General features: G+C 46.4%; 1 protein-coding gene across 3 annotated transcripts in view; it reads left to right on the plus strand.

The window, feature by feature from the left end:
• SVOPL (SVOP like) overlaps positions 1–24,249 on the plus strand; it is a 42,838-nt gene that overhangs the window by 7,591 nt on the left and 10,998 nt on the right. For 2 of the 3 annotated variants that reach the window (XM_041002384.1, XM_041002385.1), the window contains exons 5-13: positions 878–1,002; positions 2,237–2,300; positions 3,512–3,637; positions 6,281–6,409; positions 14,794–14,867; positions 16,642–16,847; positions 17,416–17,527; positions 19,181–19,262; positions 20,565–20,654. In XM_041002384.1, the coding sequence (XP_040858318.1) occupies positions 878–1,002; positions 2,237–2,300; positions 3,512–3,637; positions 6,281–6,409; positions 14,794–14,867; positions 16,642–16,847; positions 17,416–17,527; positions 19,181–19,262; positions 20,565–20,654 (1,008 nt within the window). The remainder of the gene's footprint in view (positions 1–877; positions 1,003–2,236; positions 2,301–3,511; positions 3,638–6,280; positions 6,410–14,793; positions 14,868–16,641; positions 16,848–17,415; positions 17,528–19,180; positions 19,263–20,564; positions 20,655–24,249) is intronic. The other variant, XM_041002386.1, reaches the window with a different exon arrangement.

The raw sequence follows: 24,249 nt of genomic DNA on the forward strand, positions 1-24,249 counted from the left end.
GCTCTTGTAGGGAAGTGTTGGCTTCCCCCAATGTGTCTGGCTTTCTGCTGTGAAAATTCTGGGCACAGTATTGAAGTCTAAATCTGGAAGTTCTGAGCTTACAGAAAATAGAATGGCATGCGTGTATTACTTTCATATGGGAGACCAATGGTTTGCTCGAGACTAGATCCTTAGGAAGGAAATAACCAGGTAGAAATGAAAAATCGGCCTGGCAGTGTGGTGCCTTGGAGTTAAGCCATGGCTTGCCGTGCTGGCATCCCTTACTGGAGCACAGATATAAACCGGGCTGCTCTGCTGCTACTGCTGTCCTGTTGGTTTGAAAGGGAGAGTCAGAGATCCTCCATCTGCTGGTTCATTTTGCAAAAGACCATTAGTGGTTGGATAGTGCCAGGTTGAAACCAGGAGCCTTGAACTCCATTTAGGTCTTCCATGTCGATGGCAGGGGCCCAGGTACTTGAGCCATCGTAACTGCTTTCCCAGGCACATAAGCAGGGAGCTGGGTTAGAACATCAGCCAGGACTTGAGCCAGTATATTTATGTATGATGCTAGCATTGTGGGTGGTGGCTTACCCCTCTGTGCCACAACAGCAGCCCCTGCTCTAACTCTGATCCAGTTTCCTGGGAAGTAGCAGATGGCTCAAGTACTTGGGACCCCTGCCACCCATGTGGCGAACCAGGATGAAGCTCCAGATTGCTAGCTTCAGGCTATTTCAGTTTAACTCCAGGTGTTGCCACTATTTGGGAAGTTAACAGAGGGATGAAAGATCTTATTCTGCCTTTCAAATAAGCACTGTGTATAAACTAAAACCTGAGGCACTAGCTAGTCTCCGCCTGCCCACTGAGGCAGGTCCCACTAACACATCTTTATTTGTTTCAGATTTTGTTCATCTCATTCCTATGGGGAGCCTACTTCTCCTTGCTGACCTCTTTCTCTCCCTCCTACATCTGGTTTGTCTTCCTGCGGACCATGGTGGGCTGTGGCGTGTCTGGCCATGCCCAAGGGTAAAGACTGGTCCTGGGGGGAGCCCAGGGAAGGGGATGGAGCGCTCACATCCTGGGCTCAATGAACCAATGTCATTAATGAGTTGGGAATTTATAGGCCCATGCTCCTTTTTCCTGAGTGTTTTCTGTGTGTGTAGTGGTTGCTTATTCCACTAGGAGCAGGTGCATTATGGCAAAGTAATAGGAAGCTACATTGAGCATGTGTTAACTTTTCTGTTATTAAAGCTAATCATCTTTAAATGAGTGATATTATGTAAGACTAAATATTAACACAAAGTATCATAGGACCGTAACAAAAATGTCAATGCAAACACAATTTGTTTCATGAGAATCTGTTGGAGGAATTTAATTTGGCCCTAAGCACCTGTAATGTTTGGGAATAATCACTGAAAGTGTCATTGTCCTGTACCTAAGAGGATGCCCAGGGGAATCTGCGCATCAGGACAGCCACCCTGAAACAATTGCAGTGTGGCACGTCTGCTGGCCACCCTTGCAAGAGTGTGGGATTTCTCTATTTAAGGGTGTAGAAGCTGGTATGCTAAACAGCCCTTGGAGGCTTCCCTGAAATTAACAGGGTGCCTCAAGCTATTCTTCACTGGGTGCCTGGAAGCAAGTTATCCTCAAAACACATTAGAAGCTGTCAAGGCAGCTCATTATTGCCTTAATGTGTTAGGGAAAGAATTGTCCCTCTGGGAGTTGAAAGTGAAGCGGCACTGTGAGCCCTGAAGGAGGAGCAGCTGAGTCAGCTTGGAAGGCACCCCTCAGGGGGCACCCCGATAAATGTTAGAGACTGCACACCCTGGCTAATGACAGGGAAGAGATGACCAAGTAGACAACTGATAGACTAGCATCCCATTGATTCCTAATCACAAGATTAATCTGTACTTAATTAGAAATCTGTGCATTGACAATTATTTGCTAGGATCACACTTTCTTTTGGGCATATTTTCATTTCCCTCATGCTTTAAGAAAGGAAATCAGGCTTGGGAAAAGGTTTTACTGATGCTTCTCTTGACAAAAGAAATAAAGCTAACACCTCTGAAATGGTAGAAAGGCTTAAAATAATAATGTGAGTTAAAATGTGAACAGAGGAGTCATTCCGAGTTTCTTGCTCTTACGTGGGTATTAACAATTTTGTTTTGATGTACAATAAACTTTTTTTAATGCCCAAGACAAGTCATCGTTTGTTATCTGGGCTTTATAAAAACATTTTTTTCCCTCCCTTCCTGTTTAGGCTGATCATCAAGACTGAATTTTTACCCACCAAGTATCGGGGCTTCATGCTACCACTGTCTCAGGTAAGGAGAACCAGGGATCCCCGAGGCCGTTGCGGTACGATGCGGTGAGGGCTGCTTCGCTCGGTTTGGTTCATGCTGCTTTGGTTAGAGCACTGCCTGACAGCGGCAGTCAGCATGGTGAAGGCGTGACAGGTTCAATCCCAGGGTTTTCTAAGACCAGGACTTCATCAGTCGACAGTCACATTCACACTGTAACCACAGCATCCCCAACAACCATGGTCAGTCCAACAGCTGCTTCACTGGAATGACGACCAATGCTAGGCTAGGCTGAAGCCAGGAATTTGCATCTCCCGCGTGGCTACAGGGGCCCAAGTACTTGGGGAACCCTCCACTGCTTTCCTAGCTCATTAGCAAACATTAGCACCTTGATCAGAAGCAAAGCAACCAGGATATGAATCGGTGTCCTTATGGGATGCTGGCGTCACAGGCGGTGGCTTTACTGCTGTACCAATGCATCCTTCCAAAGCTATTCTTAGGTACGTGCAAATTGTTCTAACATTTGAGTGAGAGATCTTCTTGTTTTCTGCTTAACTGGCCACCATGGCTGAGTCTGGGCCAGGTTGAAACTATTGGAAAACGTTGAGATCTGCCGTCTACTGGTTCTTTTCTTGGATTATTACAATGGCCAGCACTGGGCCAGGCTGAAGCTCAGAGCTTCATCTGGGTTTCCCATGTGGGAGAAAAGACCCAAACACTTGGGCCATCTGCTGCTGCTTTTCCACATTGCATTAACAGAGCTGGGTCAGAAGTGGAGCAACTTGGACCTGAACCAGTCAGCATAATGTTGCAGGTGATGGTTTAACCCACTATGCCAACATGCCAGCTCTGATACTGGTTCCTTCTGAGATGAGAACGAGGAGTGCCTTCACTGCCAGCTCTGTCTTTCATGTGATGGACCAGTGAGCGTGTTAGGAATCTCAGAACAAAACACTCAAAGTCTGAGACTGTGTAAGGTCTGGGGCACCTTGGGCTTAGGCTCTCCAGCAGAGGCTCCTGTGTGCAGCTGAGACCTCGAGCCCTGGAGAAAGGAGGTAACCTGTTCAGTTCATCTCCATAGTCTGAGGTAGTGCTGGGAGTAGAACCTGCTCCTCGGTAAAGACTGCCCCAGCTCGTCTTGTAACGTTGGCAAAATGCTGGGGGAAGCAGCTCCTGAGGGAGGAAGTGCTGCAGCCACTGGACGGGCGGATGTCCCCTTCCCTGTCTCTCCGCAGGTCTTCTGGCTGGCCGGCTCGCTGCTCATCATCGGCCTGGCCTCTGTGGTCATCCCCACCATCGGGTGGCGCTGGCTCATCCGCATCGCCTCCATCCCTGGCATCATCCTTATCCTCGCGTTCAAGGTGAGGAAACTCACAGGACCCCCCTCCCCCGCCCTCCCTGGCTACGAGTCCACTGGCCATTGTGCTCCACAAGAACAGGGAATTTGAGGGAAACTGATGGGACAGTGGGATAAGGGAAGTTTGTTCTGATGCAAAAAAAAAAAAACAACCCTTGAGATCCACGTCTAGTTTCCTTCATGCTGTGTGTTTCCCGTGAACTTTGGGAAGACCCCTGAATGTATCTTGTGTCTGTCTTTTATTTGCTGAGGCGCCTGCCTCTCCCAGCACGGGCGCATCTGCTCGAGACTGCCTCATCATTTATTCCTGGAAGGTTTCTTTGATAACTCGGCCCTACTGGTGCTGACCCCTGTCGCCTGCTGGATGCTCTGTCCACCTGCTGGCTCTTCCTCCTGCCCTCTCCTGAATCCGTGAGACGCAGCTGCAGCAGCAGCAGCATCTTGAATTTCTAGTGGGATTCAGAGAAGTGGGTAGGTGACTCAGTGCAATGAGGCTCGGCTTGCTTCGTTGCCACCTACCTATCCCCTGGCATCAAAATTTCAAAAACTGTGGCCATTTGTCTCAAACTTGAAGACAATGCAGATGTGTCCCGTGACAGCAGATCTGTTCTGGAATGTTCTCAGATTCAGGCACATGATCGCTGAACAGATTTCTGTAATTATGCTCCATCTCCAGGCAATCTGGTTGTTACGGTCTTTGGATAGTGAACGGAGTTTCCCTTTATAAATTTCGCCTGTGAACCTCACGCGTTCTCTTAGGAAGACCTCTCTTTAAGAACGCGTTACTTTTCTAAATGAAGCCATCTCGTGTCCCTTAGGTCTTTCCCATGACATCTGGTTCCTTACCTCTGCCCATCTTCTCCCAAGTTAAATCTGAATTCAGTTCAGGCACTTCAACTCCATTCTCTGCTTTTAGCTTGTGTTCTATCTGCGCTTGATTTCTCGGGAGAAGCCCGAGTTCTGAGTCCTCCCTCCTCCGGGGTTTGGACCATTCTCTGTTGCTCTCCCAAGCCATAAGCACAGAACTGGTTTAAAAGTAGAATAGCCAGGACAGGAACTGGCACCTGCATGGGATGACAGTGCCACGGAGGGCTAACTTGCTGTACCAGCATGCCACTTCCCAGCTGTCTTAATACAGTGCCTGGGGCATCATGCTCATTAGGTGAGTGATGCTGGCACCTTCTTAGCAGTTACTGCTTTGAATCCTGACTCGGTCAGTTCTCTCATGGAGTGTATGCCAGACTCAATGCTAAGTTTCAGTGCAAGACTACAACTATGTTAAACACCATTTTTGTCACCTAGAAGTTCTTAGCCAATCGGTGAGAAAGAAAGAAGCACAATAAAATGATGGTTCTGGAGCAGGTGCTGTCATGTGGCGGGTTAAGTTGCTGCTTGGTACACCTGCAACTCCTATCAGAATGACTGGGCTTGAGTCCTGCCTTTACTTCTGATCCAGCTTCCTGCTGTTGATACATAATTTGGTCTCAAGTACTTGGGTCCCTGCCACCCACCTGGGAGACCTGAGAGGGGCTCCTGACTTTGGGAAATGAAGCAGCAATGGAGGCTCGGTTTCTTATTCTACCTTCATTCAACCTTTTAAGTAAATGCTTTTTTCTAACTGCCGCCTGGACTGGGATGGATGCTGTAGCAATAGAAGCTCTGGGCACTCAGAGCTAGGCGTGGCTAACTCCAGAGGAGTGGCACTGTCAGAGCTGGGCCTTGGAGTGGCATTATCAGAGCTGGGCCTTGGAGGGGCCAGAGAAGGGCAGAAAGGTTGTAAAGGTGGGAAAATGCAGCAGGCAGGCTGGCAGGAACAGCTGGCATGAGGTGCCGGTGAGGGATTGCGAAGGCAGGCCTTGAAGCCCAGGGGTGCTGTGGGTGTGTAAGAAGGGGATGGCGCAGGGGGTGATTGGAGTGAGTGGGTTCTGAAAGAGACCTGTCCGTGTGCTCAGAAGTCTACATGTGTCTTGGGCAAAGGCTGGGAAAGCAGACGTGTCAGGATCATGCCTAGAGGGGGCGTGAGCGCCACTGGCCCTGAAGCACCCAGCGGCCTTGCTTGGAGGAGGCCTGGGAGACAGCAGTCTGAAGTGATCTGGGAGCTGCAGTGGAGCGTGGCCTTGCCGGCTACGTGTGATGCTGAATAGTTTGAAGAACTACTGGGCTGAAGGTCCTACTGATCAGAATCCATTCCTCCAACCCGCAGGTGCTGGGGGCCCTGCTGCTTGGTGGGGAGGCCCCAGCACCCTGGGGAGGTGGCTGAGCTCTGGGGTCAGGGGACTAGGAGAGAAGGTCTCGCTGAAGCCAGGAGCCTGAGCCTCGGTCCCAGTCTCCTAAATGATTTCAGGGACAAAATCGCTAGAGCCATTACCTGCTGCTTCCTACGGTGCTGTAGCACGAAGCTGGACTGGGAATAGAGCAGTTGGGACACAAACCAAGCACTCTGAAATTGGCTGTATGTTCCACAGTGGCAGTTTAACCTACTGTGCCACTGCTGATTCTTGGGTGGCGTTTCTGCTGTCTTGCCTGCCTGTAAGCTGCCTACATTCTTCCACTTGGGGAAACTAGCGCCTGTAGCGTAGGGAGCAATGCCACCCACACCCCTGGGGTCTACCACAGTCACAACCCTGATGCTCTGTCATCTGTGCAGTTTATCCCTGAATCGGCTCGCTTCAACGTCTCCACCGGGAACACCCAGGCCGCCCTGGCCACTCTGCATCACATCGCCAGGATGAACCGCTCGGTCATGCCGGAGGGGAAGCTGGTGGAGCCTGTGCTGGTGAGTGTACCGAAGTCACCAGGGGCCGCGGGGTGGGAGGGGGGACCTGAGGTATGTACTTCTGTCCCTGGAGGCAGAGTGATGGCGCAGAAAGAGCAGAGATGGGGGCGGACAACACAGCTCCTCCAGGAGCCACATGGCCTTGGCATGCTTCCACGCGCTTTTCTTTCAACAGCAAATGGAGCGGTGACACCTAGCTTGCAAAGCTAATCGCATGAGCTGGCTCCCTTATTCATATGTGGGAAGTTGTCCTAGTGTTGCATTGTATTGACTTTGGCTTATTTTTTAAAAGGATGTATTTTATTTGTATTGGAAAAGCAGATACACAGAGAGGAGAGACAGGAAGATCTTTCATCCACTCCCTAAGCGGCTGCAATGGTCAGAGCTGCGCCAATCTGGAGCCAGGAGCCACTTCTGGGTCTCACAAGCAGGTGCAGGGTCCCAAGGCTTTGGGCCATCCTCACTGCTTAACCAGGCCACAAGCAGGGAGCTGGATGCTAAGCCTGGTAGCTGGGACACAAACCAGCACCCATATGGGATCCTGGTGTGTGCAAGGCGAGGACTTTAGCCACTAGGCTACTGCGTCGGGCCCAGCTTTGTCTTATTTTGATATCAAGTTTATAAATCATGTTACATGAGTTTTTTCCCCCACATTTCTGGAAGTTTATCTAAGGTAGAAATTGTCTTGAAAGGTTGGCAAACTGCTGATGAAAAGGTCTGACCTGGGGCCCGGCGCAATAGTGTAGTGGTTAAAGTCCTTGCCTTGCATGCCCAGGACCCCATAGGGGCACCAGTGCTAATCCTGGCAGCCCTGCTTCCCATTCAGCTCCCTGCTTGTGGCCTGGGAAAGCAGTTGAGAACGGCCCAAAGCCTTGGGATCCTTCACCCATGTGGGAGACTCAGAAGGGCTCCTGGCTCCTGGCTTCGGATTGGCTCAGCTCCAGCCCTTGCGGCCACTTGGGGAGTGAACCATGGGACGGAGGATCTTCCTCTCTGTCTCTCCTCTGTATATCTGCCTTTCTAATAAAAATAAATAAATCTTAAAAAAAATGGTTTGAGTAGATGAACCAAAGCTTTCTTATCCAATCTTCTGCTGATGGGCATTTTGGTTGCTTCCATGTTTTTGCAATTACTGATTGTGCTGCGATGAACATAGGGATGCATGTTGGTTTGTCGTAAAACAGGTGTTTTGGATATATTCCTAGGAGTGCTATTGCTGGGTCATATGGTATGCAGATTTTGAGTTGTTTGAGTGTTCTCCAGACTGATTTCCATAAAGGCTGTACCAATTTGCAGCTCCACCAGCAGTGGAGTAGGGTTCCCTTTTCCCCGCATCCTCGCCAGCAAGCGTCGTTGGTGTTCTTGTTTATGTGGGCCAATCTTGCTGGTGTTAGGTGGTACCTCATCGATGTTTTAATTTGGATTTTCCTTATTGCTAGGGAGCTGGAACATTTTTTCATATGTTTGTTTGCCATTTGGACTTGTTCCTTTGTGAAATGTTTGCCCATTTCCCGTGCCCATTTCTTGAGTGGCTTGTTTGTTTTGGTTTTTTGGTTGTTTTGAAGTTCTTTGTATATCCTGGAAATTAGCCCCCTATCGCCTATATCGTGTGCAAAGATCTTCTCCCACTCTGTGGGTTGCTTTTTTACTTTGTTGATTGTTTCCCTTGCTGAACAGAAGCTTCTTAGTTTGATGAGGTCCCATTTGTTTATTCTGTTCTCAACTGCTATTGCTTTTGGTGTCCTTAGAAAGTCGGAACCTACTCCTAGGTCTTGCAGGGTATTTCCTACATTTTCTTGCAAGAGTTTGAAGGTTTCTGGATGTAGCTTTAGGTCTTTTATCCATGTAGATTGGATCTTGGTGTACTACTCAGCTATTAAAAAAAACAAAATGCAGTTCTTTGTGGCTAAATGGGCACAACTGGAAACTATAATGCTAAGGGAAATGAGCGAATCCCAAAAGATTAGATACCACATGTTTGCCTTGATTTAGCCTGTAATTTTTTGTTTGGTTGTTTGTTATTTTTTGAACCTGTCATTGATACTGTCTCAACCCAGATGTTTCGAAGAATGGAACTTGCATTATTTTTAACATATTGTTTACCCAATACTATGTCAATTAATTCCATAATGTTGTATATTGATACTGAGGCCTTGTTGGGGCTTTTAACTGACCGGATCTTTACTCTGTTAGACCTATCTTCAGACCATAGAAGGTCTCCCCAAAAGGCCACTGAACTTATCTGGACAATAAGACGCTGGACTTTATGCTAGGCATGTGTTTGCAAGCAATGAATCTCAACTGAACTTGAACTATGGTTATGCAACAAGGTGGAGGAATCCACCATGGGGGGAGGGGTATGGGAGGGGTGGGGGGAATCCCCAGCGCCTATAAAACTGTACTACATAATACAATGTAAGCAACAATAAATTAAAAAAAAAAATGGTTTGACCCAAGATAATTTGGAAGATAATTGAAAGGCAGCTGATGGAGGTGGTTTGTATTTTTTCTGTTGTGATAAAACATAGATAACATAAAATTTACTGTCTTAAACATTGAAAAAATTGTTTATTTGAAAGGTAAAATGACGTAGGGAAAGACCATGTATCGGTTCGCTTCCCGAATGATTGGGGTGGCTGGGGCTGGGCCAGGCTGCAGCGGGAGCCTCCGTCTGAGTCCCGCAGGTGGGTGGCAGGGGCCAAGCACGTGGAGCATCTTCCGCTGCCTTCCCGGGTGCACTGCCCTCCCTGCATTGGAAATGGAACAGGCAGGACTCGCTTGTATGAGATGCCAGTGTTGTAGGTGCTGACCTGTGGCTTACTGTGCTCAGCACGGGGTCCTGGGGGTCTCGGCACTGTCTTGGTGATTAGAGTCCTGTTGGCAGTTCCGTGGGTCACTTCGACGTGTCAGCTGTTAGGAGTAATGGTGCCCTGAACACGAGTGTCCAAATATCCCTTCATTTACTGTTTCCAGTTATTTGAGTGTATTTATCCAGAAGAGAAATTGTTGGCTCACCTGGTAATTTGATGTTTAATTTTGGGGGAAGTCATTGAACTCTTTTCACAGTAGCGATTGCCAGTTTGCTTTCCCACCAATGGGACGGTCAGAGGGGCCCCAAGTTCGCCGTTCCAAAATACATTTTTTAAAATGTGATTTGATTTACCTGAAGGTTGTAGTCTATTTTTTGTTTCATACTTTCGGTTGAGTCCATTTTGGTTTCATACATAAAAGAATTGTTGCATGGTTCATACAGATTTCTCCCAGTGTTAAACTGAGTTTTAAATAACCTATGTACTCTTTCATCTTTAATACTGTTTATTTCTGCTTTTTTTCCCCTGGATCCAGCTTACTAGAGATTTGTTTGTTCTATTAGACTTTGAAACACGATCATTAGCTGACTTTCTGTATTGATTTTTGGGAGGTTATTTCATTGATTTCTACTGTTTATTTTTCTTCTAACTTTTTGAGTTCGGTACTTGGGTCATATATGTTTAGTCTTTGAATTTTTAATTTTGTTTGGGAGAGAGAGGGTGCAGGGAGATCTCCCTCACATCCATTGGTTTATTCCCCAAAAGCCTGCGCTAGCCAGGACTAGATGAGGCTGAGCTAGGAGCCGGAAGGTCCATGTGGGGCCCTAGCGTGCGCAGCGGGGACTTTGCCACCTGAGCTGTCACCTGTTCCCATTCGAGTACACCTTAGCAGGAGGCTGTTGGTGGTGGACATTGCACTGCTGGACAATCCGAGAGGGACGAGGGTGTCCCGAGGGGCGTCCTGACCATTGTGGCATCTGAATCACTGTGCCAAACATCCAGCACCTAAGATTAGTTTTTTAATCAGCACTGATTCCTTAAATTCCCATCTATTGGATTAACTCGATTTTAGAATTTAAATGTTGGATCTTAGTTTGAGTATAAAACATGGCACAAATATAGCTTTGTTATATCGCAAACTAATTACACGGATAGTTTTTATTAGCTAATCCGTCTCCCATAATATGAGGGTTTAAATTTATTTGTCACAACTTATTCTGTAATGATTTATAGATTCACATGTGTTATAGAACATTGCACATTCTTGGAAGAAAAAAACAACGTGGCACTGTTTTAATTATATCATGCTATAATTTGGTTCTTTATGCCTGGTCAAACTTCTGGTTCAGAAGCGCCTAATCTATTTTTCAGGCCTATTTTTAATTCATTTTGTCAAGATCTTCTCTCATTTCCCCTTAACAAAAACCCTATGAGGCTTTGATTGTGGCTTTGTTGACTTGATGCGCTGGTATTGAAGAAATCAATTTCATTCATTGTGCACTCTTGCTACAAATATGCATTACCATTTATTCAAGCATTTGTTTCCTAGAAGCTTTTAAAGCTACTCATGAATCCTGAGTCTTTTCTTATAAACTGTCTTGTCTTATTCATCTCATTTGTAAAAATATTCTTGCAGATGAAAATTTAAAACAGCATATCTTTTTTTTTTTTATCAAGTTTATCTCTTTTGTGTTAGGTTCATTTATTTTTACTCGTTCTCTAGAATATATTTATAGTTCCTAATCCACTTATTAACGACTTGCCAAATGGCACCTGTTCTCATAGAATTTCCTGGGACACTTGCCAAAGAAGTTGTTTTTCTGGGGAATAGCAAGAAACGTCTTTGACATGAAAATTGGGCACATCCAGGGGTTCATGAGACCTGAAGCAGCTACGGGATCGATAAACAAGCGTTCGATCCCGGCCTTTATCCGCACTGCAGCTCTGGGTCTCCCTTCTCTCCTTAGGAGATGAAGGTACTTCAGAACGGCCATTCAAAAACAGAATTAGGGCCTGGCACGGTGGCCTATGGCTAAAGTCCTTGCCTTCCACATGCCAGGATCCCATATGGGCACCAGTTCTAGTCCTGGCAGCCCCGCTTCCCATCCAGCTGCCTGCTTGTGGCCTGGGAAAGTAATCGAGGACGGCCCAAGGCCTTGGGGCACTGCACCCATGTGGGAGACCTGGAAGAGGCTACTGGCTCTGGATCAGCTCAGCTGTGGCTGTTGCGGCTGCTTATGGAGTGAATCAGCAGACAGAAGATCTTCCTCTCTGTATATCTGACTTTCCAATGAAAAGATAAATCTTTAAAATAAAAATGAAAAGGATTGGGGTTGAGGAAGTCTCAAGTGTAACATCTGTTATTTTTTTTTTTAAAGATTATTAGGAAGACGGGGAGAGCGAGATCTTTCACCTGCTGGTTAACCCTTGAGAAAGCAGCGCTGACTAAATGGGTTGGGCTGAAGTCATAAGCTTCATACAGGTCTTCCAAACACTTGAGTCATCTTCTGCTCTTTTCCCAGGCTATTAGGGAGCTGAATCAGAAAAGCTAGGACACTAGGACACAAGTTGGCATGCATATGAGATTCTGGTGTCACGGGATCAGCCTTACCCGTCACTCCACATGCCCATCCTCCACAGCCCTGGCATGCAGTTAACGTGTCCACAGCATGCACTCCAGGATTATGCAGAAAACATGAGGCTTAAGTATCCTGGCCATTCCTCAGACTCACCACCACATTTAGGTCAGGTATTCTCAGTGTGATGTGTATTTCAAAACCTGATTGTGCAACAGGAAATCTGAACTTTCTTCCCAGGCATTAAGGGGCACTCTACTATTCCAATTTATTTTCTGAACTTTGAAACTGCTGTGGGTTCAGTATTTGGACAACTGCTATTTCACTGTCAGTTGTCACCTTTCTTGTGAGGCCAGCAGCTACATCTTTTTTTGTTGTTGTTTTGCTTAAGATTTATTTTTTATTGCAAAGTCAGATATACAGAGAGGAGGAGAAACAGAGAGGAAGATCTGTCTGATGACTCACTCCCCAAGTGAGCGCAACGGATGGTGCTGGGCTGATCAGGAGCCAGGAACTTCCTCTAAGTCTTCCACACGGGTGCAGGGTCCCAAGGCTTTGGGCTGTCCTCAGCTGCTTTCCCAGGCCACAAGCAGGGAGCTGGATGGGAAGTGGGGCTGCTGGGATTAAAACCGGCGTCCATATGGGATCCCGGCGCGTTCAAGGTGAGGACTTTAGCCACTGGGCTGCCGAGAGTTACATCTTACCGTGCAAAGCATGGTATGATGACTGATTGTCAAGCAGGTGTGATTAAATGAAGATGTTATGCTCAATAAAGAGTAGACTGAATCTTTCAGTGACTATGAAGGTTTAATTAACAGTAGTATAAATAAAAGGAGTTAGGAAAAACACTTAGCAGAAACAAAGTACTTAAACCAGAGGTGATGGCTGAACAGGAGGCCCAAAACCATTTTTGGTATGCACCATGTGAGGGGGACACAGGAATTGCAGGCACAAGTGCAGAGGGGCCCGCCTCATTCTCTTCTCCCATCACCTTTTCCGCTCTCCGAGACTTGGTCCTTACCACCTGTTGCTTTCTCTCCCCTCCTTCCTTCTTCCTGCACATCCTGTCCTCTCTGCTCTGCCTGCCCTCCTCCCCTCATGTCCTAGTTCTGCCTGTCCTCCCATGCCTCCCATGCTCTGCTGCCTCCCTTGCTTCCTCCTCCTCCTGCTTTCCTCTCTTCTCCTTCATCCTTGGCCTCTTCCCCCTCTCAAGCTTGCAGGCTCCTCTCATGCGCATTAAGCCCTCTTGTCCTGCTGCACAGTCACCTGCTGAGCGAGGCCCCGAGTCACAGACCCCCTGCCTTCTAGTCTCTTCCTTTCTGGGTGCTGAGATGAGTCTTGAGCCTGAAAGAACAACAAAGCAGAGCCGGTGCTTAGGGCAGGGTGTGAGTGGTGCAGGCAGGGGTGACTGGGGCTAGGTGAGTCGCCTCCAGGGCAATAGGCAGTAGGACAACAAACCTTTGTAGAGGAAAGAGAGAGGGTGCTGCAGGCGGGACGTGAGCTGAGCCCATAGCAGCAGCAGATGCAGAGGGGCCTGGGCGGTTGGAGCATAGTCTTGTTTGAGAGGGCTGGACGGGGTAACACACGGGCTGCTTCATTCCAGAGTCAGACGGGAGGCCATGCTGGGCTTAAGATGAATGACTTCTCCCATCTGGTTTGTAGCTGAAGAGAGCCAAACGCTTTACTGGAATAATGGCTAGGAGTCACTCATGGGTTCAGTGCTGTAAGCTTTCGGTGGCACTGGGGCAGCACCAAGATGGATGGCCAAGACTTAGGCCTGGGCTTAGGAGACCTGGATTCTAGGCTGGCTCCAAATGCCTTGCAGCCGTAGAGAAGCTGTTTGTCCTCTCTGGGCCATGTGGTTTTTATAAAAGATTTAGTTGTGTGAAAGGCAGAGTAACAGTGGTGGAGACAGATCTTTATTCACTGGTTCGTTCCCTAATGGCTGCAATGACCAGGGTTGGGCCAGAGCAAAGCCAGGAGCTTCTTCTGGGTCTCCCATGTAGATGTAGAGGCCCAAACACCTGGGCCATCCTCTTCTGCTTTCCCACGAACAGGGAGTTGGATCAGAAGTGGAGCAGTTGGATCTTGAACGGCCACGCATAAAGGATGCTGGCATCACAGGTGGTGGCTTATCTTACTGTACTGCAGAGCCAGCCTTCTGCGCTACGTATTTGCTAGAAAGTTGCAGGCTAGGACAAGGCAGGTGTTTCCTAGTGGCAAGGAAGCAGGGTTCGACTGAATAAAACAGGTGAAAGTGGGGCTGTTGCTGCTGCCCTCAACCCACAAAGATCTCCAGGAGCTGAATCCCCAGCCCTGGGAGCAAAAGACTTCTGGCTTCATGCTCTGCCTGTGACGTTGAAAACCAGGTCCACACTAATGAGCCCTCTGGGAAATCTTGTAATCCTGAGGGTCACTTTTTCCACTTGAGCACCCTCAGAAACATCCTTCTCGACATGAAACTCCATCTCTGTGCAGTCATATAGCGCCCATCCTCATTATTATCCAGAAGTGTTGAAGTGAGCTCCGAGATGGACAGAAAGATCTCTGCTGAATACTGCTCTTACAAATGAGGTGTTTTATCTCCTTTCCACATTAATGCTGTTGTCTCACACCAAGCTCAAGTTCTGTCTTGATTTTTCACTCTGACGTCCATTAAGGAGGATTCTCCCTTCTGGCTTCCTGACTTGTGTGTTCTCTGTTCCCCCATCCAGCAACAGCACTGGTTAGGAGAGGCAGAGCAGGCAAATTAGAACCTTGAGGTCACTGAGTTTTGCCTCTTGCCATTAATAACAAAAACCACGAGGTCTGATTGGTTGAGATGAATGTTTGAAAATAGTGAACCTGTGGGGTTTGCAAGAGCTATACTCAGTGGAGCTGGGTGATGGCTTCGCCTACCACATGCCGGCGTTTGTTTCCTATGATCTAAACCCAGGACATAGCCTTGTTTATCCTTAGCCCCGCTATTTGTATTCTGTTTTCCCCCTTCTCACCCCAGGAAAAGAGAGGAAGATTTATGGACCTATTAGATGCCAAGTATCTACGAACCACATTGCAGATCTGGGTCATATGGTAAGAACGGACTGATTTCAGAGTTTGCCTCACCAGGCAATTGGAGGACATCTGCTTAAACACATCCTTTGAGTGCTGCCAACTCAAACACCAGATCTGCTCCAAGCATTGCCACTGGTAACATTTACTACTGGAAGTGACATTTTCCAAAGAGACAGAAGGAGGCTTTCTGATTTGCTTTTTTCTAAGGAGCCCCTGAGTTCACTGCTCACCTTTGGCAGCTGGGACCTTTTCCGTACATCTCCGATTCAGTGAGAGAGACTCATGGGGTCCTCTCTGCTGTATTTCTCTGCAGCCATCACCGTGAGCAATTGCTCTGCAGGACACGTGCAGTGCCAAGCGTAAAGGAAAAGATTGGTGATTTTTACCACATTAAAGTAGGAATTTGGTGTCATTAAGAACCTGTTAGGTAAGCTATCAACTGAAGAAGAAATTTTATATACACATATACATATGTATCCAACACATTATGTATACATTAATGTATATAAGGATATTTTCAAAAGTCCATGAACAATGGAATGAAAAGGTGAGTTTATTCTGATGGAAAAAAAAAAACACTTTGAAATCTGTAACTTGAAGTAGTAGATTGAAAATAAATTGTCAAAAAAAACTACGCCTGGATTTCTACACCAAAGCAAACTTAATTTTCCACACAATTTTTAATCTATATATTTTATAAGTTTATTTATTTGAAAGGCAGAGTGGCAGGGAAAGATCTTCTATTTCTGGGTGCTCTCCCCCGAATGGCTGCAGTGGCGAGGACTCCGTTCGGGTCTCTTTCATGAATGAATGCCAAGGGTACAAGCAGTTGGGTCAACTTCAACTACCTTCCTGGGTCCTTTAGCAGGAAGCTGAATTTTGCACCAGAGAATCTGGGACTCGAACCAGTTTGATATGGGTTGCTGGTGTTGTAGGTACTGGCTTAAAATGCTGTGCCACAATGTTGGCTCCATTAAGTTTTTTAAAATTTAAAAACTCGCATTTGCTACTCACTCTCCAGATGCTTGCAGTAGCCACGCTGGACTGGACAACAGCCCAAAGCTGGGAATGAAGTCTGTGTCTCCCAAGTGGGCGGCAGGAACCCCGGGATTTGAGCTGTTGCCACTGCTTCTCTGGTCTGATATTGGAGGGGAAAGGGGGCCGGAGTCAGGAACTGCTACTGGGAATTAAATCCGGGTGCTCGTATGTGAGCACTTTACTCACACCTAAACACAGGTGTTTACTAAACACCTGTTCTTCCAAAAACTTCTTGCAGCGCCTTGCAAAGCGAATGTATATAACATCGTATTTTAAGACTAAAACAGATGACCAGTTTAGAAATAGGCAAGAAAACAGAAGTCGCTTCACCAAAACATGAGTATCATATAAGAACGTTAAAACATGCTCAACCTTAAGGAAGTCAGGGACGTGTAAATTAAAGTTCAATGAGACACTATTACAAATCTATCAGTCTGACAATGACTACATTTAGAAAACCAAGTTTTGGAAAGTAACTGGAGATGATAGTTCTAAATTAACACAACTGCTTTGAAAGTCGAGCTATGCTTGACTAGTGACCCAACAATTCCACTGCTAGGTCTGTACCCAACAGAAATGCATGTGTATGCTCAGCAAAACGAGTATGTTGTTGATAGCAGGGCTGAGTTTTCTGTGCCATTGGTCATTCCATATGTGTGCCTCCCGCTCGGAATGGCCTCCCCTGCCTCGTGTGATGCTGTTTGTCCTTCACGTCTGGAGGAAGCTTTGGCTAACGGTGTGTTCTCATTCCCAGGCTGGGCATTTCTTTCGCCTACTATGGGGTCATCCTGGCCAGCGCAGAGCTGCTGGAGCGAGACCTGGTCTGTGGTTCAAAGTCTAAGTCTGAAACAGTGGTGGTTGTGGGGGACTCGGAGGAGAATCAGAGCCCCTGTTACTGCCACATGTTTGCCCCCTCTGACTACCGGACCATGATTATCAGCACTGTGGGCGAAATTGCTTGTAAGTCTTCCTCTCTACGCTGGCTCTGACCGCTTGGGTGTGGGTCTTGTGTCTTGGAGGAGACAAACTTGTGACATGACTTAGTAGATGACAAAGTCCCCAAATCTCATGGATGAGTCATGAGGAAGTCTAGGGGGGTAAAGCTTCGAATCACTATATTCTACCCATTATCTGATGTATTATCTCCACATTTTAATATCTCTGAATTTGGGGTGTGCCTTCCAGGCTTGCTACGTTTCAAGCAGCAGTTTTTATTTCTGCTCTACTTGAAGTTACTGAACCATTAATGCCACCTTGAATTTGGAGATAAACAGGTGCCATTTGAAACACAGGCCTTACGGATTGGCAGTTGGCAATAGATCTGTGTGATAGAATAAGCTTCCTGGACATACAGCATGCCCCTTGTCATTCTTGGACCCACGTGAGGAAAGTATGGCAAGTGGAGTCTCATGAGGCTGATGACAATGTGATGGGTTTTGGGCTGTCATGAGATTTGGGTGAAGGGTGACTCCATGTCACTAGTATTCCAGACCCCAGGAATTGGTTGTCTTTGCTGCTTGCTTCCTAGTGAATCCACTGAATATCTTGGGTATCAATTTCCTGGGCCGGCGGCTCAGCCTTTCCATCACCATGGGATGCACAGCTTTATTCTTCCTTCTCCTCAATATTTGCACATCCAGGTAAGTTTCTCTTGGGTAGCTTCAAGACAAGTATGTGTGGTGGTTTATGATGGGGTCTCCTGGCTTACGGCGTTCAGTGGGGATCCAGGAACGGTCCCTTTCACCAGGACGGGTAGAGAACAGAATGCTTGTTTGACTAAAAGGATCTTACCTGGCGGCTCCCATTCCTACTTCCTTCTTACTGCTGTTTTTGCCCTACTTCAGGTCCCAGGGATGTGGGCACCGGCATTGTTGTTCTCACTTGACCCACCAAAGCTTCCTGGAGGATCAGGACCCTTGTCATTTATTGAATTATCTGTATCTTGGGTCTGGTATTGTGGCATAGTATATGAAGTCTTCACCTGCAGTGCTGACATTCCGTGGGGTGCTCTACTTCCTATCCAACTCCCTGCTGATGTGCCTGAGAAAGCAGTGGAGAATGCCCCTGTGTGTGTGTGTACTTTTAAGCAGGAAGAATCCTGTGCCCACCTGGGAGACCTGGAGACTCTTGGCTCCTGGCTCCTGGCTTTGGACCACCCAGCTCTGGCTGCTCCGGTCATTTGAGGAAAGAACCAGCAGATGGAAGATCTCTGTCTCCCCTGTCTGTTGTCCTCTCTCTGGTTCTGCTTCATAAATAAATACGCTAACTTAAAAAAAAATCTATTCATAATTATTTGTACCAGCACCAAGATAATGTGATGATCCAGAGGACATAGCTTGTGTTATGAAGTTCACTACATTCTATTTGGCTGTCCTAGTGTTTTCTGAGCTGTAATTCACAACCAGGTCTCTGTATTCACAGCTTCTGAGCGCAGATTCAACTAACCATCAAGAGAAAAATACTAAAAAAAATACTAAAAGGTTGCCTTTGTATTAAACATGTAGATTTTTCTTGTCACTCCTACACAATGTAGTATAGCAACTGTTTCCATAGCATTGACACTGTTAGTAGAAATCTAGAGATGATTTGAAAAGCATCCCGGAGAGTAAACATAGGTTCTATGCAAATACCATGCACTTTCGTGTAAGGCATGGAGCACCCATGGATTTTTAAAAGAATGTATTTGAAAGGCAACATGACAAAGAAGCTGATCTTCCATCCACCGATATTCGCTCTCCAAAAAAAAGACCACAAAACCTGGGGCAGTTGCCAGGAGCCAAGAACTCCAGCTGGGCCCGCTGGTGGGTGGCAGGGAATCCAAGCACTTTACCCATCCACCACTGCTTTCTCAGGCATATTAGCAGGGAGCTGGATCAGAAGCAGAACAGCTAGAACTCCAACTGGTACTTGATGGGATGCTGGTATTGTAGACAGCATTTGAGCCCTCTAATAGCAGCAGCCCTGGGATTTTGCATCTTAAAGGGGAGGCTGGAAGCAGTGCTCTGCGGAAACTGGGCATGACTAGGTGTCAGTTTCCCTTCAAACTGTACTGGTTTGCAAGTCAGGGTGGCCAAGAGAGTGGGATCATTTTGAGGGCCAGGGTGGAACGATCCAGCTGGGGGAAAGAAGAGGCCAGACGAGGAGCACTTAGGGGCTGACTCGAGGACCCCACAGTCGGGCACAGTGGCTCCCTTGGGCCAGAGCTGTCTGTGGGTGTACTCCAGCCTTTATCACGCACTCGGAGGGGCCCACTGGAAGCCTTTCCTAACTTCCTTCTGCTGCTTGTTCTCCAGTGCAGGCCTGATTGGCTTCCTCTTCATGCTGAGGGCCTTGGTGGCTGCCAATTTCAACACCATCTACATTTATACTGCCGAGGTATGCTCTCCTGACAAGGTTGGTTACCTCGGGGCATCCCAGGAGAGCTGTTTCTAGTGGGTTAATACACATGTAATGTATCTCTGGCTTCTCTTGATGTTTGCACATATTCCTCAAGCATCAAGTTAAAACAAGATCAAAAGCTTTACTTCATGTGGATTTCCCTTCATTAATTTTTTTAAAACAGGGACTTTGTATGGCTTAATGAGTTTAAGTTTACTATTCTTTTTAGAAGTATTTATTTGAAAGGTACAAAAAGTGAGGAAGAAGGAGAGGAAGCACTTGAGTCTGCTGGTTGACCCTCCTCCAACCCCGTGCCCCAGTGGCTGCCAAAGCTTGATCTGGGCCAAGTCTTATCCAGAAGCAGGAGATCTATCTTGGTCTCCCACCAGTGTCAGGGGTTCAACTATCTTCCACTGCTTTCTCAGGCACATGAGCAGGAAGCTGCATTTGAGGTGGAACAGGCCTGATGTAGGATGCTGGCATGCGAGTGGCAGTTCAACTCAATATACCAAGATGTCAGTCCTCTCATTTAATTCTTGAAAGCCAATCTTCCCTTTCTCACTAAATGTCATGCATATGGAAAATGACTCATTGCCCTAGCATCAAGTGACACCTGGTCGTAAAAGTGTAAAGTTGCTCACTTCTCCCTTTTACTGAAGTTAAACTCTATTTCCTAAGACCATGGCCTTGGCATATCAGGCTAATCTTCTTCCTACTGGAACTGGCATCTCATATAGGTGCTGCCCATTTCTAATCCAGCTCACTACTATGGCCTGGGAAAACAGAGGATGGCCGAAGTCCTGGAGGGGACCTGGAAGACGCTCCTGATTTTGGATTAACTTAGCTCTGGCCATTCTAGCTATTTGGGGAGTGAACCAGCACATAGAAGATTCTTGCTATAACTCTGCCGTTCACATAAATTTGTTTTTCATCAGATTATTATTGGGGGGTGGGGTATGTGGTAGAGTATTTTCTTTATAATCAGTAGAACTTTTATACCAAAAAAGTTTTTATCCTAAAGAGGAAATCTTCCTTTTGCTTCCAAAGATTACCACTCTAACACTATATTTGGAATATTCAATTAAACATATTTTTTGAAACTCTGCACTTAAAGGATAATTTCAATTTTTTGATATTGTTAGAAAAATGCAAGCTTCTATTGCTAAGAAAATGTTTTTTTTTTTTTCTGTGAATCCATAAACAGTGTTGTTATCTACCTAGAAAAGCTTGCCCTGTGGAGGGGCGAGGGAAAGTTAAGAAGAAACATAACTCACTGGCCCTTCCTATGTCTTTCACCAGGTCTACCCCACGACGATGCGTGCTTTGGGGATGGGAACCAGTGGCTCGCTGTGCCGCATCGGAGCAATGCTGGCGCCATTTATATCCCAGGTACAGCCAGTGTGTCCAGGGGGAGAGTTGGGAGAAGAGAGGACCCCAAGTCGCCCAAGATGAAGGATATAACCAAGTGTTCGTACTTGCTTTGTGAAGCTGCTCGGGGCACCATTTTTCTCATTGTTCAGTGGGTTGGGTAGGGGAAAAGACTGCATAACTGTGACCTGGCTTTTAGCCAGTCCTTGGTAGGTATGGCTTCACATCTGGTGTTGGTCAGCTTTAAACTGCTTACTGTTTGGCGGGGACGAGGGGGAGGTAAGGAAAAGGGATAATACAAGGAGCCAGAGCAGTGCAGGGGCCGTGGCTCTAACTCTGAGTTCCATTTGTTATCCAGGCAGTTGGTCAGTTGGACAAGTTGAGGATGGAGCCTGAAGGTGCTGGGTGGTTGAGCTGACAAGTAGGGAGGAGGCATTGCACAGAAGTTGTATGACAGGCAGATCAAATGCAGACTGGAATAAAATTCAATGTGACCAGGAACCAAAGACCTTGTTTTAGAGAGAAAACAGGGGCAGAGAGGATGGCCTAGAGGGCTGTGGACACTAAAGAGGATCAAGCAGAGTGTCCCTTTGCACTGGTCATTCTCTTTTGAGTAGAAAAGAACAGAAATCCACATGATTTGGTGGCAGGAATGAGGCTGGGCCATGGCTATGGAGGAGGGCTAGTGGGGAGGGATGGTCCAGCAAGTAGGAGGGTTGGCAGGAACCCAGCCTCTGCTTTCACATGTTGTTGTGGGGCCTGGGGCCCCTCAGTTCTCCTGAGCATGCATTCTTTCTTCCTTTCCACCTGAAGACCAGTGTGCTGTGCTAATGTGCATGCACGGGATTCTTACAAATCCGAAATACACATTACTCTTTGACTAGCTCGGAATTCCAAAAAAAGAAAAAAAGGGCAGGGGTGTCTAGCCCAGTTCTGGCCAGTTGTACATGGTTAAGCTACATCTGGGGGGTTATACATAAATGCAGAGGTGGGAAATGAAGCTTTCAAAGAAGCGAGCAGTTATGGGCCAAGTGGACATAATGTATATTTTAACAGCATTTTGCCACTGGGAATTTTCTTAACCTGTCGTGGGAATGTTTTTCCCATTTACATGTCTTGTGCTTTACAAAGTATCTTTTTAAGATTTTATGATTTTCAGAAAATAACTTAATCATAAAAGAGGGCAGTGAAATATTAAATATTTCTGGATGACCAGACTGCAGAGCATGGTGTGTTTCTCCAATTTAGGAATTGAGTTCCTTGGTTCTCAATCACTAGAGGTATTTTCCCTGGGTATTTGGGAGTGTTTATGTCTGAGGCCATGATGCTTTTGATGGTTTGGGAGATGGGCAGTAGGTCTCCAGGCCAGAGGACTCCACTTGGCCGCTGCTTTGTGACCAGAGTAGATTCTCAGCTGTTGACGGTTATCACTCACCTTCCCATGCTGCTGTCACTGTAAAATGAAGATGAGCACTAACCTTCACTATGTTTGTTCTGGGGATTATGTGACAATAACTGCAAAGCACTTAGCTCAGTACTTGACAGGGTAAACACTGAATACAAGCTACTTGATAATGGACATCAAAACTACATTAGATATTTCCATAAGTGATTTCCAATAGAGTTCAGTTACTGAGAAACTGTATATTGTCAGTTAAAACTGGACACTACTTCAAGTGGCAAGGATTTTAATCGGTAATAACTACAACAGTAAGGAAAAGAGCCCCGAGGAAGTTGATTCAACTTCCATTGGGCCAGAGTGACTAGGTGGTTTTTGGTAAAAATTTATCATTTAGAAAGAATTAGAGAAAGAAACAGAGAGGATCTTTCATCCATTGCTTTACTCCCTAGATGGCTACAAAGGCCAGCCCTGAGCCAGGAGCTTCTTCCAGGTCTCCCAAGTGAGTGGCAGGAGACAAGCAGTTGGATCATCTTCCCAGGTCATTAATTAGCAGAGAGCTGGATTGAAAGTGGAGTGGCAGACCTGGCATGGTAGCCTAAGGGCCAAAGTCCTTGCTTGGCATGCCCTGGGGTTCAATATAGGCACTGGTTCTTATCCTGGTAGCCTGGCTTCCCATCCAGCTCCCTGTTTGTGACCTGGGAAAACAGTCGAAGATGTCCCAAGGCCTTGGAACCCTACACTGGCATGAGACACACGGAAGAGGCTCCTGGCTTCCGATCGGCTCTCCTCTGGCCATTCTGACCGCTTGGGGAGTGAATCAGCAGACAGAAGATTGTTGTCTTTGCTCCTCTCTATCTTTCATAAATAAATAAATAAATAAAATTAAATCTTTAAAAAGTGGACACCAGAGCACAAGGTGACACACATAGGTGATGCATCTGCGTTGCAAGCAGATTTTACTGGCTTTTTCAATAACCCTGGGCCCGAGTGAGTATTTTTAAGGCAGTATGAAGGAGGAAAAGGGGGCTCATGTTGAAGTGAATACAAAATCCATGAAAGGGTATTGCTCCATGTGGACTCCATCTGTTTTCTTAGTGGTGCTTATCACAGTTAAGATTTCTGCTCTCGCACTGAGGAGATAGAGCCTCTATTTTCAGATGCTGGTTGGAAGAAATATTTTGTGTTGGCAGTGTTTCAGTTAGCTCTGGCAGGCCTTAAAGGAGCGCTGGGGTCTTTTCTAGGGATGCAGCTTTGAACTGTGGCACAGACTTAAATCCAGACTGCTGGGTTCTTTCTGGCCTGGCCGTGACTGTTGCAGGCATGTGGAGAGTGAAACCACAGACGGAAGATCTCTTACGTTGTCTCTTTTTCAAATGCACTGAAAATAATTTTAAAAATGTGTGTGTGCTCCAAATGTGATTGGAGTTCATATTGTATTCGAAGCCTGCTTTGTTTGCACTCAAAACATTGCAAATATTCAAGTGTTCTTGAAATGTTGAAAAGTACTTGATTACATATACTCCAAAAGCTATTTTTAAAATCACTTAATCAGCTCTATATATAGCTGAGCATCTAGACTGTTTCAGATATTTTCCTGTTATAAATGAGAATCATCAGCGTCAGTATGCTCACATTTTTACCCAACCATGTAATCATCTGCCTTGGGTGAGTTCTCAGAAATTGGCCTGGTAGATCAAGAGATCCATTTTGGTACACTGTGCTAAAGGTCTCTGAGAAGCTTGTATCAATGCTATTACTTAAGATTATCTTCCAGATGGTTTTGTTAGTCTCAACAAAGATCACTGCCAATCTTGCTGGCAATAATTCCTATCTCTATCCTTTATATAATTAATATATTTTTTAAAAAGATTTATTTATTGGAGTTAGGAGGCAGGAGAGATGCGGGAGGGCAGGAGACATGCTAAAGCGTCCCAGTTAGCATTTCATAGATTCCACAGCTTACAACAGCAAACTTATTTCCATTGACTCTTTGACCCTATTTTCTGCCAAACTCTTTAAATATTCTTTCTCTTCTCCATTTCTTCTCTCCCCTCATTCCTTCAATAGCTCCAGTGTGGCTGTAGCCACCCCTGCTCCACCAAAATGATAAGGTATCTGGTGACCTCCATGACCGAGTCCAAGGATTCTGTTATACCCTCACTCTTTTTGGTCTGTCACTTGAAGAACGTTGGCCTTGCTCTTTGAATGCCTCTG

This window comes from Ochotona curzoniae, unplaced genomic scaffold (assembly GCF_017591425.1).
Source record: "Ochotona curzoniae isolate NIBS_2020 unplaced genomic scaffold, NIBS_Ocur_1.0 scaffold_2476, whole genome shotgun sequence".
NCBI classification, from domain to species: Eukaryota; Metazoa; Chordata; class Mammalia; order Lagomorpha; family Ochotonidae; genus Ochotona; species Ochotona curzoniae.